The following is a 15,040-nucleotide window of genomic DNA, read 5'->3' on the forward strand; positions in this document are numbered from 1 at the left end:
AGCGGCTACGTCTGCAGTATACAAGTCCTTCTTCTCTCTAGAAGGCATCTGTAGGGCAGCCACCTGGAGTTCTGTCCATTCCTTCACCAGGCATTATAGGGTGGATAGGTGGGCAGCGGCTGAAGCGGCCTTTGGTCGCAGGGTATTACAACAGGTCGTACACTGAAGGTAGAGGTCCCCGCCCAGGGTACATATTGCTTTTGTATGTCACAACAGTTTAGGACCGTCCCACTACCATGGACCACCGGAGAACGGAAGATTGGAAGCTCTTACCGTGAAGCTTCCTTCTCGGTGGTCCTGGAGTGGGACGGTCCATCCCACCCAGTGTATTATCTCCGTCAAGCGGAGGTTGGTTCTGACTGTTTACCATTACTTCTGCTGTTTGCAGTTATTAAAATGGAGTTGCATCAGTATGGTCTCCGTGTGGTTTGTTACCATGATGCAGAATTTTGTTTTATAGATCCAGGTCGATGGGGGAGCATGGCTGTTCTATGGACTGAGGAGTTCCTAAGGGAGCGGCCCCTCCCCCAGGCCGGATCAAGCGATCAACGACCCTGTTCCGGAGGAGGAGCCTACTCCCAGCAGTTTAGGACCGTCCCACTACCATGGACCACCGAGAAGGAAGCTTCACGGTAAGAGCTTCCAATCTTCCATTTACAAAACATTGTTTCATGAGAGTGTACTCCAGCAGGTGTAAAGAAAGGGAAGGGGATGGGTGGGCAGGATGTTCAAAATTGACAGCACATCACTAGGAGAGCTACCTGTTGATTAATTCCTTCCTTGGTGGAAACTGTACAGATGACTTGGCTGGTCAGGTGCTTCAAGAACACAGTGTGCGATCACAGTTTATAGAAGCTTACCAAAGAAGTGGTTCAAATTTCAAGACAGAACAGTCCATTTTAATTAGTCAAGCTCACTTTCAGATGTGGGGCTGGATCCAGACTTAGTTTTCCAACGGCAAAGTGGGACGTTCCTACCTCACCCCTCCTACTACAGCCCACTGATCTGGAAATGCCGCTCGTGGGGAACTTAAGACTTTGTGGAACGTCAAAAGGGCCATTCTGCAGCAAGGAGGAAGAATAGGTGGAAATTACCAGTTTATTCTGAATCCAACCCATGATCTGCATATCTCAGAATCCTTGTGAACAGGATGGGTAGATAACCTCAATTTAGAATGGTTGTACAGAGCTGTAGTTGCCCTTTGGTAGCAAGCTTTCTTCCAGCTATTGATGCTGAAAAGGATTCCCCCCCTTATATATTTAAATTTGCTCCAATGACTGTTAGATATTCTGGAGGGAAAGATACTTTAGTTTAATTTAAGTTTTTGCTGCCTAAGAGATAATGGATGAACGTTAGTGAAGAAATACTCCTAACTGCATTTAAAAATGTGTTATAAACAATTTCCAGTGGAAACATCTGATGGTAATGGTTGAGTAGTGTATCATTTTTATAGCGTGACCGTGTTGATGGATACTGCTTTTACATTTAAGACATTAATCCGCAACAATAGTATCAGATTAGCATGAAGTTTAACTTGTCATTTTTTCTGTAAGCAAAGTATAAATTCAGCAATAGTTTACCTTTTCAAGAGAATTTGGGAAGAGTGAAAAGCATACGGCCTTCAATAGTATGTCTTATGGTACACGAGTGGGGTGTTACTAGTCAGTACTAACTGTTTATTACTGCCGAGGGCCTGAGTTCTGTGCTTGGTCGTAGTACTTACTAGCGGCATATCACACAGTGATACATAAATGGTACAAAGAGTAATTGTTACACTTAATAATTACCGTATATAACTTTTATTTTTAAATGGATAAGCTATTAAAGAATTAAAGATACAGCCTCTCACTTAAAGCTGAAATAAGTACTTGTTTCAGGAACTCGTTATCTTTAGCTGGACGTTGCTGATGCCCATGGCAGGGCAGCCTATTTATTAATTAAAGCCCCTTGAACTTTTCTAAGCTACTTCTCTTCTTCCCTCTCCACCCTACTTACTTTTCATTCTTTCATCCTCTGTTTGCTTTTTCTTTGAGCCCAGTGCTGTGGTGGGTGAGGCACAGGAGCCACAGCTGGTGCCCTCCTACTGGGCCAAAGGAGGAGAATTGGCAGGTGAGCAGGTGAATGGGCACTGCTGCTTTTGGGAGAGGAAAGTAGCAATGCTGGTGGTGAAATAAGAGCAGAAGTTAATGGTGAGGGTTGGGGAGGCATGAACATTGTGGGGATCTACTATAAGGTATCTTAGCTATTAGTAACCTCTGGCCAATAAGTGTCTCTCAGCTTGATCTACCTTGATCTATATGATTCTTGGAGGATATATATAGCTTGATCCATATATATGATTCCTGGAGGATGGGCAGAATAAAAACGTGATAGTGTTATCATAACCCGAATCTCTGATGAATACATTAGCTTTTTGTGGCAGAATGCTGTTAACATCTTCCTAAGAAAGCAAGATGAAATCTTATGAAATTGTGACTTACAGTGCAGTGACAGACATACCAAATGTACTAGAAGATATTTCTGATTTGTTAGAGAACCCTGTTTAACCTTCTTGTTCTGTCATATTTTCTTTTTTACCTTGATCAGCTCAACATGTATGGGGGGGGAGAGGATGGGGACAAAAAAGGCAATAGGATTTTCATTTCACAGATAGCATAGATCTAGAGCCAGTGAATCCTGCAACTCATGTGAATTCAGCCCTTTGGCAATCTCTTACATTTGCATAGTGAATACTGCTGATGTTGGAGTTGTTCCATTACAAATGTTTTTTTGGTGTTATGTCTCTAGAATAGCCTCTCGGATTTCTCATCTGAACATAGTATGTGGTAGTGTTGGTAATCAAAGAAGGATATTTGATTAAAATGTGTTTAAACTTTCAGGTCCTGTGGGTGTAGGACTGAATGAACTTAAACGGAAATTGTTGATCAGTGATACTCAGCATTATGGTGTAACCGTGCCACGTAAGTGAAAAACTGTTTTGTAAGTCCTTAATGTATCAGTTGAATTTTGCTTAAGTTGGCATAAGGTCAGTACATTTAAGCTTGGATATGCACATCCATATTAAATTACTTTTTAAAGAGTGCTCTCCTCCTTGATTAAAAATTTAAATTGGCTGTGTTTTTCTTTGGAGTGTTTTTCTTAGCATAGGGTTGATACTGTTGCTGTAAATTGCCAAATACTTTAGAACACTCAGTTCTCATTTAAAATCTACATGGAAGATGGGAAATGGAGAAATGTACTCTACCAGCATGGTAGAGCATAACTGTTCAACTTGTGCCACAAGTGCCAAAGGCAGCAGAAGTTTATACTCCTCTCGGGTGGGAGCAGCAGAGCCTATGGACTTGTTACGAAATAGGCCTGTACTCATTTCTAGTGTTACACAGTTGTTTGTTTGTTAATTCACAAAAGAAAAACCATTCCAAGGCACAGAATGGGTTCATTGGGTTACATCTCATTTTTGTGCATACTAGAGTCAAACCTTGGAAACAAGCTTCCAACCAAGATTGGCAAGCACTGTAGTAGCAATAAATAAACCTTATTGGTACAGTGGTATAACTAACAAAGCAAGCAGCTTATTCCTAGTATGTATTCAGAGACTGATGAGAAGTTACCATAAATGGCATCTTTGCCTGTCTTCACATCAGTCATGAGGAGACATTTCAGCTTTGTTCAGTGGCTTAAATCTTTGGATCTGTATTGGGGTGTGCATTCGGCTAAATCCAAGCCTAAAAAATACCTGGAAAATACCTCATTGGTATTCTTTTGGTATTGATTCAGCCAGATAGTGATTTTGTTATTGTTCATCTATCTGAAATGGCCAAGCCACCAGATAGACAGACAAAGGGCATTTAAAAGGATTGGGGTCCCTTTAAATGCCTTCATCAAGCTGCAGGACTCCACAGCTTGCAGAACTCTGAAGGTGTTTAAAGGGCTTGCAGTCCATTTAAATGCCTTCCAGATTCACCTTCAAATGCCTTTGGAATTCTCCAAGCTACACAACTTGGAGAAGACTTATAAAGGGATTTCAATTTTGCCTCCCCCCCCCAATTGAAATCAATGGAAGATGGAGGCACCTGCCTTGGGGGCCCAAATAATTTTTTAAACTTGGGGTGCAGTTGAGGTCAGGCACTAGCAACTATGCCTCTCCTCAAATTTGGTGCCTCTGCCTCAAAAAAACAGCACCCCCAGAGCCCAGATCCACCCCACCCCCAAGATTCTCAATTATACCCTATGGCAGGGGTGGGGAACCTTTTTTCTGCCAAGGGCCATATGGATATTTATAACATCATTCGTGGGCCATAAAAAATTATCAACATAAAAAACAGTGCTCCGCCAAAGGAGAATGATTCAGGCCAGCAAAATTAATGCAAATAATTGTTTTTCTATTTGAAATCATGTGGGGAGAGCCTAATCTGGGGCACACACACACACCCAGTCCTCCGCCCCAGCAGGAACTCGCAGCATATTAGACCGCATCCCCTGATATTGGCATATTAGGTCACACACTCATTAGCATATTAGGCCACACCATCTGGGATAATCAAGTGCAAACTGAACTGTGACAGTAACTTTTCCAGGCTCTGCAGCAATTCTGGCCGGCCAGCCAGGCCCCAGGGAGGCTGCCATACAGTACACCTGGGGCCTGTGATCCCTGCCTGGCCCTGGGGAGGCTGTGTGGCTGGGCCTCACAATCCTCGCTGGCCAGCCAGGCCCCAGAGTGGCTGCCACATGGCTTGGTTCGGCCCAGCAATCCCCGAGGGCCACACCAAGTGACCTTGAGGGCCGCATACGGCCCTCGGAACGGAGGTTCCCCACCCCTGCCCTATGGGGACCAATGATTATAATAGTTCCATAGGATATAATGGAACCAAAAAAATCCAGAATATTTCCTGAATCTGAATATCATACCATTATTGGGATTTGGGAATACTGGGAAATACCAATATTTTTGAGTTTCAGTATACCCAAACCCGAAAAATACCATGTTTGTGGGGTTTTGCACATCCCTGATCTGTACACCTAAGCTTAATGGGCAAGACAAGATAAAGTGTAACTACCGAACCTTCTGTTAGAAAGTGACTATGTCTGAAATGTTGGCTTCTTCAAATCTGTGTAACAGATTAATCATATATTCACAGTTTTAGGTATTTGACAAGCAGCAAGCCTTTATACAGCTTACAACTGTTTTTTAAACAGAAAAGACAGCAGACGGTGTTCTACAACATATGATTTATCATTTTATTTCTAAAATAAACAGTGGCATGTATCCCAGCGCACTCTGCGCAGCAGTATTTGAAGCCTTCCTCCAACTGAAGTGGCTCTTCCTTTTGACAGAAGAGCCACAAGTTGGGACTGTTTTCCTTTCCTTTCCTTTCTTGACCCCTCCCCCCATCAAAAAAGGAGAGCAGTCAATGACAGCACAGGTGGGCCTCTCAGAGGCTGGACTCCGGAATAGCTTAGCCTCTAACCTAGAGCTTTCCTCCTCCTTCCAGTCAGGGAGGACCTTCTTCTGCAGGGATCTCTCATTTCACCCCCAGCCTGAGTTGTTAAACCGAGCAGCCTGGAGGTTGAGCAGAGACAATTCATAAGAGATAGGATACCCTAACAGAGTTATTAACATTTTGATACCTTCTGGGAAGGGGTCCACCAAGAGAGTTTTATAATAACTCATGGCAGATCTTTCAGGCATGGTGTTCTAGCCAAGGGTTAAAGCTCCTTTCTGCTAAAGTGGGAGATGCCAGCCTTTTTACAAGAAGGTCTGGAGAAAGCCTTAGCACCAGCACACTCAAAAGGCAGGTGGCAGCCATTTCAGCAATCAGGGGAGAGATAAGAAGGGGGAGGTTATTATCCCAGCCTCCTCATTCTAAGAGGTTTCTAAGGGGCACTTCTTTTATCAGTCCTCCTCAGGTGCATGATTTCCCTACATGGAACCTGAGTGTAGTGTTTAAGGCTGTGTCCAGGACACCATTAAAGCCTATGGCTGCTTGTCCTCTGAAGGAGCTCACTTTCAAAACCATTGTTCTAATTAGTATCATTTCAGCCAGGAGGGTGTTTGATCTTAAAGCTCACTCAGTGGATAAGGAGCTCCATGTCTTCCATAATGGTAGGGTAATCCTTTGTCCTGACCCAGCTTTAATCCCAAAGGTTAATACCACCTTTCAGAGCTTAGTACCACCTTTCAAAGCTTAGTATCACTTTTTATAGAAGATTATTCTCTCCTTCTGTCCCAATTCCAAGCACCCTCAGAAGAAAGAGTGGCATTGTTTGGATGAGAAGAGGGGCCTGAGCTTTTATTGGATATGGCTAAGCCATTTAATAAGACTGACTCTATGTTTGTCTATTTCAAGAAGGCTTCCCTTGGACGCAGCCTCCTCTTCCACCATCAGTAGATGGACTAGAGGCTGTATTAATCTCACAAGTCCACAGGTCTAGACCCTCCTCTTGGCATTATGACACACTCCCTCAGAGGGATGACATCCTTGCCTGCCTATGGATTCTTTCCTTCTTTAGAGATCATATACAAAGCTGCTACTTGGAAGTCTGTCCACTCTTTCACCAAGCATTATAGGATTGATAAGTTGACTTCTGCAGAAGCAGCTGTCAGAAGGAGGGTCTAGGAGCCATGTCTTTCCCTCTCAGGGACTCACTGCTTTTCTGTGTCTCAGATGTGGAGACTGCCCCATCCTGTACCACTGGAGAACAGAAAGATTAGTCTCATGTACCATAGATCTTCTTTCTCAGTGGTCCAGCGGAGGGGCAGTCTAATCTTACCCAAGGGTAATTGGATTTGGCTCCTAGTACAGAGAAGGCAGACTGCAGCATCCTAGATCTTCCTCTGATGCCCTTCCTTTCCCTGGTGAGCTCCCAGAGAGTGTCAGTGTTTTGTTCATTGTTTTGTCTGTTCCTCCACAGCATGATGCTGTTTGCATCACCTGTTAATCAGAGGTGTTTTCTTGGTTTGATTGTGGGGAGAGGGAGTCTGCTTAGGGACCAGACTGAGGCCTAAGAGAGAAGCCCCTCCTCTTCAGAGATCACAAAAAGATCAGCCACCCTGCCTGCCTAAAAAAAGTAAAAGCAGTCCCCTGTGCAAGCACCAGTTGTTTCCGACTCTGGGGTGACATCGCATCACAACGTTTTCATGGCAGACTTTTTATGTGGTGGTTTGCCATTACCTTCCCCAGTCATCTACACTTTCCCCCCAGCAAGCTAGGTACTCATTTTACCAACTTCGGAAGGATGGAAGGCTGAGTCAACCTTGAGCCAGCTACCTGAACCCAGCTTCTGCCAGGATTGAACTCAGGTCGTGGGCAGAGACCTTTGACTGCAGTACTGCAGCTTTACCACTCTATACCACTGGGCTCCCTCTGCCTGCCTATATCATAGAAAATGTTATGAATAAACCATTTGGTGGGATGTATGCAATAACATGTTCTAAGTGAGTTGTACAACATAAAACCTTAAAAACATGCTGTTTTTCACAAAATAATTTGCATTTTATATATAGCAATGAAACATAATCTAATTGCTTGAAGGATAAATGTGAAAACAGAAGCAATCATAGACTATACATCTTAAATTTGAAGAGAAATTGGTGTTCATTTTGTGGGTTTGTATGCTCTTCTAACTCCCTCTTATGTATTTGAAGCCACTAGAGCAGGAGTCACCAAACTTTTTGTTAATAAGAGCTATTTCTGAGTAGGTAAAAGATCCTTTGCCATTTCCCCACCCTAGCATTACTGCGTTTTCTTCAGTCCTAGAAACAGAGCATGAACTAAGAAGAGCCCCAGAAATGTGATTATCAGCTAAGCAGCACAGAAAAAAATCTTATGAAATAAACTTTTTTAAAAAAAAAAGCCTAGACCATAACTTCCCAGAATCTTCTCCTGGCAACTTCTAGCAACTTCTAGCAACTTCATGAGCTACTTTGCAGCAACTGGCGAGCTACTAATAACTCACAAGCTACCCATTGGAGGCTCTTGTGCTAGAGAAAGGAAATATAATATTAGGATTCACACAGCACTCTCAGATAATCATAGGATCATTTATTTGAGTTGTGAGAGGCAAGTATAAGGAGGTAAAGAAAGTAGACATGCCTAAAATCTACTTCTGACCTCAGTGTGTGCCTGGCAGGGTGTGTGTGAACATCTTGAAGGCTGAATAGCATCCACCTGCATAATGACTGCGCACATCATTTGTGCACAGCACAAAATGGTACAGGACCTTCTTTTTTGTTTATTCCTTTTGTAAACTAGTTTTTAATTCTCTATCAAAACCAGATACCACAAGAGCACGAAGAAGCCAAGAAAGTGACGGCGTTGAGTACACTTTTATTTCCAAGCACTTGTTTGAGACAGACGTGCAGAATAACAAGTATGTGGGAAACAACTAAGCAAGAACTACAATAACAACAGTTTGTCGTTTTTGTGGCTAGACATCAGTCTGGTAATTGGAGGAATGTTCCACATCTAAATACTTAAAGAAATTAGAGCTAACTTCATTTGGTTTCTGGGAGGCCAGCAAGCTGAGTGCAGTCATGCTTAAATTTCTGCCTACATACTTCCCAGCATCCTGCCTGTGATTGGTGTGCTTATGTGAGCTCCTCGACCTGAACTTGGACTGCCATCAGTTGTCCATAATGAGACATTATTCTCAGTATTAATTCCAGTGGTATATAATCGGGTATAAAAAGCAGCTGTCCAATGCTTATTCTGAAATAGGGGCGGTGTTAAAAGAAGTTTCGCTTGGAAGCTATTGTTTATAGTAAGAATGAGCACAATAAAGTAGGTCTTTAGTTTCTGTGTGTGGCCACTGCCATACTACAACACTTTTGTACAGTTCAGTAATTAATTTGTTACAATCGATTGCAAGGGCTGAAGCTGGGGAAAGTCCTGTAAAGCAGGGGTGGCCAACGGTAGCTCTCCAGCTGTTTTTTGCCAATAGCTCCCATCAGCCCCAGCCAGCATGGCCAATGGCTGGGGCTGATGGGAGTTGTAGGCAAAAAACATCTGGAGAACTACCGTTGGCCACCCCTGCTGTAAAGTAAAGCCTATCCTCAAAAGTAATTCTCATCCAGTGTAGATCCTGCTTCTTCATCCCTCACCTTTTTACAGTCTTAAGTATTTCCTGTTCTCTGTGAAGCTGACCAAGTCATTCAAAAATTTACTGGCAATTACCATGTTTTATTTTACAGCCAAAGCCACTGCTTTTTTAAAGCCACTGTTTTAAATTTTAAATGTGAAGCCACCATAACAATTATATAAGAGTAGCCATTCTGGGTCAGACTATTGGGCTGTCTAATCCAGCATCCTGTCAGAACTGGGACGAACTTCAGATGATTCCAAGACTTGTTACAAAGTTAGGATCTTTATTGAAGAACTACAGTACTAGAGCAACGAGATAACAGTAATGCCAATTCTTGGCAGTTGGTTACATTTTATGCCATCAGCAAAGCACAATAAAGCTATCATTCACACGGTCACAGACAAGTGTTTCTTTTCCCAGCATTCGTTATCAGAAGGGAGGATGTTCCCCTGTGGTGAAGGCCAAACGGCCTGTCTTCAAAGGGCACCTGTGGATGTTAAGCAGAGACTATCTGTCGCCTGCTCTACTGCCCTAAATATTTGGCATAGCTAAGAGGGCAGGGTTAATTACTGAGGCTAGGCACTCTATGTTAGTATTAGGTTACAGCATGGAGTCAGTTTGGTCAAGGCAGATAGAGCAAAAGTTACAAGTTCTGACACATCCCATGTCCAACATGTCAAATGCTGCGAGAAAGTCCCTGCTGGCAGCAGTCCTCACCTGCTGACTGGTCTGTGGCATTTGACAATCAGAAGACTGTGAATCCAGAGCTTGTTTGACTCTCATGGCTAATAGCCAACAATGGGCCTATCTTCCATAAGTCCCTCTTAGATAATAGCCAACTTCACTTTTTTGTTTGTCTTGAATCTGCTGCCAATTGTTTTCATAGGGTGACCCTGAATTATTGTATTAAAAGGAGAAAACGATTCTCTGTCCATTTTCTCTATGCCAGGTATAATTTTGTAGATTTTTTGTTACCACACAGTTGCCTGTTTTCTAGACTAAAAAGGCCCCAGTGCTTTTGCTCTGCCACACAGGGCAGGCGCTGCAGCCCTGTGATTATATCTGTTGACTTTATCTGCCCCTTTTCCAGATCTCCAGTATTGCTTTTGACCGGTAACCAAAACAGTACACAATATTCAAACTCTGGCCACATCAAAGATTTGTACATATTATTATTTTATTAGCAGTTCTGTTTTCAGCATGATCCCTAGCATGGAGCTTGGTTTTTTTTAAAAAGATCTGTGCTATACACTGAGTTTTCAGCAGGCTGTCTACCACAAACTTAATAGAGTGTCTTTCTCTTGCACTGTGACCTCATCAGATTATAGGTGAAACTTGTTTTTATTGACCTGACGTGTATCACTTGATACATACTTGCATTTAATCTGCCAATTTGTTCCCCAATCCCCCTAACTGGAAAGGTCATTTTGGAGCTAAACATAATCCCTTTGTGTTTTTAGCACCTTAAACCAGGTAGCTTTGGTTGCAAAGCAAAATACAATAATCTCCCCACCATAAAACAAGATCTGATAGTTAGCAGTGTTTCAAGAATGTCATGTTTTTCTTTTAAAAGCCTCGTGCATACACATAAAATAAATCTGGAAAAGGTGGTAGGCATCAAGGAAAATGCTAAAATGCAGCAGCTTGTTGGCAGCGTTGAGATTTCCATTAAAACTGAGTGAATAAACGATGGCTGGATGGTTAGTGGTGTGTGCTCTGCACATGCATGGACATAGGGTCTCCCTGGATCAGGGCCATTAAGTTTGCACTGTCTGGTCTAATATCAAACTGAAGTACTAATGTCCCAGATAATATTACTCATAGAAATATGCAGGTGTGTGCTTTGACAAATAGTACATATGCTTCTATAGAATATAACTAGTTATCATATAACCATTATTATGACAAAACATATCCCAGTAGAGACAGAAAACTTAAGCAGCATATTCTGTCAACTGGCAGTAGTTACTGCTGTTTAGTTTATTAGCTCTTCTGTTGTACTGATACGTCCAAGGATGATGGAAGCCACTAGTAAATTGTTTAACATAATGATAGCAGACTTTGAGAATTTTGAAATAGCAAAGCAAAGTACCACATAGAACACAAAAAAAAGCCATCTCTAGATCCGGCCCAATTGACACACTATCGGCCGGTTTCAAATTTGCCCTTTCTGGGTAAACTTATTGAGAGGGCAGTGGCGAAGCAGTTACAGACCTTCCTGGATGACACTTCCGTCCTCGACCCATTTCAGTCCGGCTTTCGCCCGGGACACGGGACGGAGACAGTGTTGGTTGCCTTAGTGGATGACCTTCAACGGCATCTGGATCGGGGTGGCTCGGCGGTGCTGATGTTGTTAGACCTGTCGGCGGCGTTCGACACGGTCGACCATCGGCTACTGACATGCCGCCTCGCCGACGCAGGGATTCAGGGGTTGGCCTTACAGTGGCTTTCCTCTTTCCTGGAAGGTCGGGGACAAAGGGTCGCAATTGGGGGGGAGCTGTCTCAGAGGCGCCCACTTGATTGTGGTGTGCCCCAAGGGGCGGTTCTCTCCCCGATGTTATTTAACATCTACATGCGGCCCCTTGCCCAGATTGCCCGAAGGTATGGGTTGGGGTGTCACCAGTATGCTGATGACACCCAGCTCTATCTGCTGATGGATGGCCAACCTGTCTGCGCCCCGGAAAACCTTGACCAGGCACTACGGGCCGTGGCTGAGTGGCTCAGACTGAGTGGGCTGAAGTTAAATCCTACGAAGACAGAGGTCCTTTGCTTGGGCCGCCGCGGCCCGGGGAGGGGGATCCCCCTGCCGGCTTTTGATGGTGCGCCGCTTATGGCGGCGGACAGGGTCAGGAGCTTGGGGGTGCTATTGGAGCCTTCTTTAAAGATGGAGGCTCAGATAGCAGCCGCTGCCAAGTCCGCATTTTTTCATCTTAGACGGGCAAGGCAGCTGGCCCCCTTTCTGGAGCGCGACGACCTAGCAACAGTGATCCATGCTACGGTCACCTCAAGGTTGGACTACTGCAACGCCCTCTACATGGGGCTGCCCTTGTCTCGGACCCGGAAACTGCAGCTGGTGCAGAATGCCGCGGCCCGGCTGTTATTGGGTCTCCCAAAGTGGGAACACATTCAGCCGGGTCTTCGGACTCTGCACTGGCTTCCAGTGATATACCGAGTCCGGTACAAGGTGCTGGTTATTACCTTTAAAGCCCTATATGGCCTGGGACCTGCCTACCTGAAGGACCGTCTCTCCCCACATGTTCCCCAGAGAGCACTGAGGTCAGGAACACAAAATCTCCTCACTATCCCCGGGCCAAAAGAAGCCCGCCTGAAAGCCACCAGGGAAAGGGCTTTCTCCGTTATGGCCCCCGTATGGTGGAATCAGCTGCCGGAAGAGGTGAGGGCCCTGCGGGACTTAGCGCAGTTCCGCAGGGCCTGTAAGACGACCCTCTTCCGGCTAGCCTATACCTAGCCTACATTTAGCTAGGATAACAACCGGAGGAAACTGGCCAGCCATCTGTTCACAGGAAACTGAATTACTCTGTTTTAATGTTTTAACTGCTTAAATTATTTAATTGTTTTACATTTGAAATTGTTTACTTTTAAGTTTGATTAATTGTTGGAAGCCGCCCTGAGCCATCCGTGGGAAGGGCGGGATATAAATCCCAAATAAATAAAATAAAAATAAATAAATAAATGCCTCTGTTCATTAATTAATCCATGCCAACTATATACCGGTATGTATTGTTTTGAGGCTTAGGGCTCCTTAGTTGAAAGGGGAGTAATATCTGTCCAACAGACTTACTGAAAAATCTTTTCTACAGATTTATTGAATATGGGGAATATAAGAACAATTACTATGGTACCAGCATAGATTCAGTTCGATCTGTTCTGGCTAAAAATAAAGTCTGTTTGTTGGATGTTCAACCTCATGTAAGTATGTAGTAAGTTTTTTGCCTTTTCTGTTAGCAACATTATTTTGCATTGATTTAATTTGCATTGCATGCTAAAATGTTATGAAAGTAAATGAATATTGTGCTTCATTTACTTGGTTTTCAGTTTGATTCCAGATACCTTTTTGAACTTACTGACCAGGAAGAATCATTAATCAATAAGTCACTCAGCAGTAATCTAGACTAGAGCCAGTTTGGTGTAGTGGATAAGTGCGTGAACTCTTATCTGGGAGAACCGGGTTTGATTCCCCATTCCTCCACTTGCAGCTGCTGGAATGGCCTTGGGTCAGCCATAGCTCTTGTAGGAGTTGTCCTTGAAAGGGCAGCTGCTGCAAGAGCACTTTCAGCCCCACCCACCTCACAGGGGGTGTCTGTTGTGGAGGGGGGAGGTAAAGGAGATTGTAAGCCACTCTGAGATTTGGAGTGTAGAGCAGGGTATAAATCCAGTGTTGTCATCTTCTTCTAAATAAATGGTCAATAGATCACAATTTTTTCTGTTTAAAAATCTAAATGAGTGGCAGTGGCATTTAGGATATTTTTATTTCATAGATATCAATTCCACAGATGCCCTTATGGGTACAAGGCAGTTGATTCATCTTAAAGCTATAAGCATTAGTATTTCAGGAAATTGTCCATCAAAGTAATGAGACCCAGACTCCTGCAGCATCATCGCAAAGAGGGGGCCCTGCATTCATGTGTCAGAGGTTGCCCCTTACATGTGCCAAAGCAGAATGTCAGGGTGCCTTGTTGTGTGTATTCCCTCAAATAAGGGAGTATGTGAAGAAAGGAAGTGGATGGCCTCCAGTCAGAGCTGAAGGAAAGTGTCTCTGTGTCCTGCCAGCTACTCCTGGGATTGAACAGTTTGTAGAGAGAGCATACAGACTTTAGTACTAACAGATTAGCTATTTCACATGCTAAGTATGCAAATGAAGGTTTGGGGTTTTTGCTGAATTTGACTCTAGTACTCTTAGCTGCCTGTTCAGAACTGGACTTTTACTGATTCCCATTCCTGTGTTAATAGAATTAAAAGACATAGACAACAATGACTGATATACAAGGAAATATTATGGGTGATGATTCTGAATGAAGGACTGTAAATTATTTTCCACAATTCAATTGCTACATAAATTATACATAATAGTAGTAGCTTTGGAAGATGAGGGAGAAAGAGAACTAGAAACTACAGTGCCAAATGATTTGTCATTTTCAAAAGAAAATACATTTTTAAAACAAGCTGCTTATAACTTGGCATTTTCTTTTCCAGACAGTGAAGCATTTAAGGACATCAGAATTTAAACCATATGTCATATTTATAAAACCTCCATCAATTGAGCGTTTGCGAGAAACCAGAAAAAATGCCAAGATAATTTCAAGCAAAGATGAAAAAGGTGCTGCCAAACCCTTCTCAGTAAGTACCTTTTGCCTTTCGACAAGTGTGAAAAGTTGCCAGATGATTTGTATTTATTTTTTAAATTCAAGTATTTGTATCTTTTAGGGGAAAAACTTGTTCAAAATGCACATTGTGATATTCTTCAGTATAATTTTAAAAAACTCAGTAGCTAAATTAGTATGGATGGCCATGCGAGGCCATACCTTTGCTTCTTTCTGCAGCATCTGCTCCCTTCTTTAGCCTGATGCTTTGTCATTAGCAGAACTGAGCTGAAATGATAAAGGTGTGGAGGGGAGAGGAGGCTAACTTCCTCTGAAAAGCTGGCTGAAAGCAGCATTGCTTCAGAAAAACCGAAGGAGTAGGGGACAGAGGCAAAGCAAACTGATCTGGCAGGGCAGGGAGAAGGGAGAGCATGACCAATATGAGCCTCTCCTGCTCACTTTATGTGGTGGAAGCATTGAAGCTGAAATGGAACCTGTCTGAGGGGAGCAATGATTTATGTCTCCTATCTTCAGCATTCCTTTTTTGGAAAAAGAAGCTGATGCTTCCACTACTGTCAGTGGAGTTGCTATCCTTGTTGTTTGGATCACAAAGGTGCTTAGTGTTTGTGTGGATTCAA

General features: G+C 43.3%; 1 protein-coding gene across 3 annotated transcripts in view; it reads left to right on the forward strand.

Moving 5' to 3' along the window:
* Positions 1–15,040, forward strand: part of MPP7 (MAGUK p55 scaffold protein 7) — a 141,572-nt gene that overhangs the window by 121,743 nt on the left and 4,789 nt on the right. For all 3 annotated transcript variants that reach the window (XM_060248278.1, XM_060248279.1, XM_060248280.1), the window contains 4 exons: positions 2,880–2,960; positions 8,277–8,370; positions 12,903–13,011; positions 14,296–14,439. In XM_060248278.1, coding sequence (XP_060104261.1) covers positions 2,880–2,960; positions 8,277–8,370; positions 12,903–13,011; positions 14,296–14,439 — 428 coding nt within the window. The remainder of the gene's footprint in view (positions 1–2,879; positions 2,961–8,276; positions 8,371–12,902; positions 13,012–14,295; positions 14,440–15,040) is intronic.

This window comes from Heteronotia binoei, chromosome 10 (assembly GCF_032191835.1).
Source record: "Heteronotia binoei isolate CCM8104 ecotype False Entrance Well chromosome 10, APGP_CSIRO_Hbin_v1, whole genome shotgun sequence".
NCBI classification, from domain to species: domain Eukaryota; kingdom Metazoa; phylum Chordata; class Lepidosauria; order Squamata; family Gekkonidae; genus Heteronotia; species Heteronotia binoei.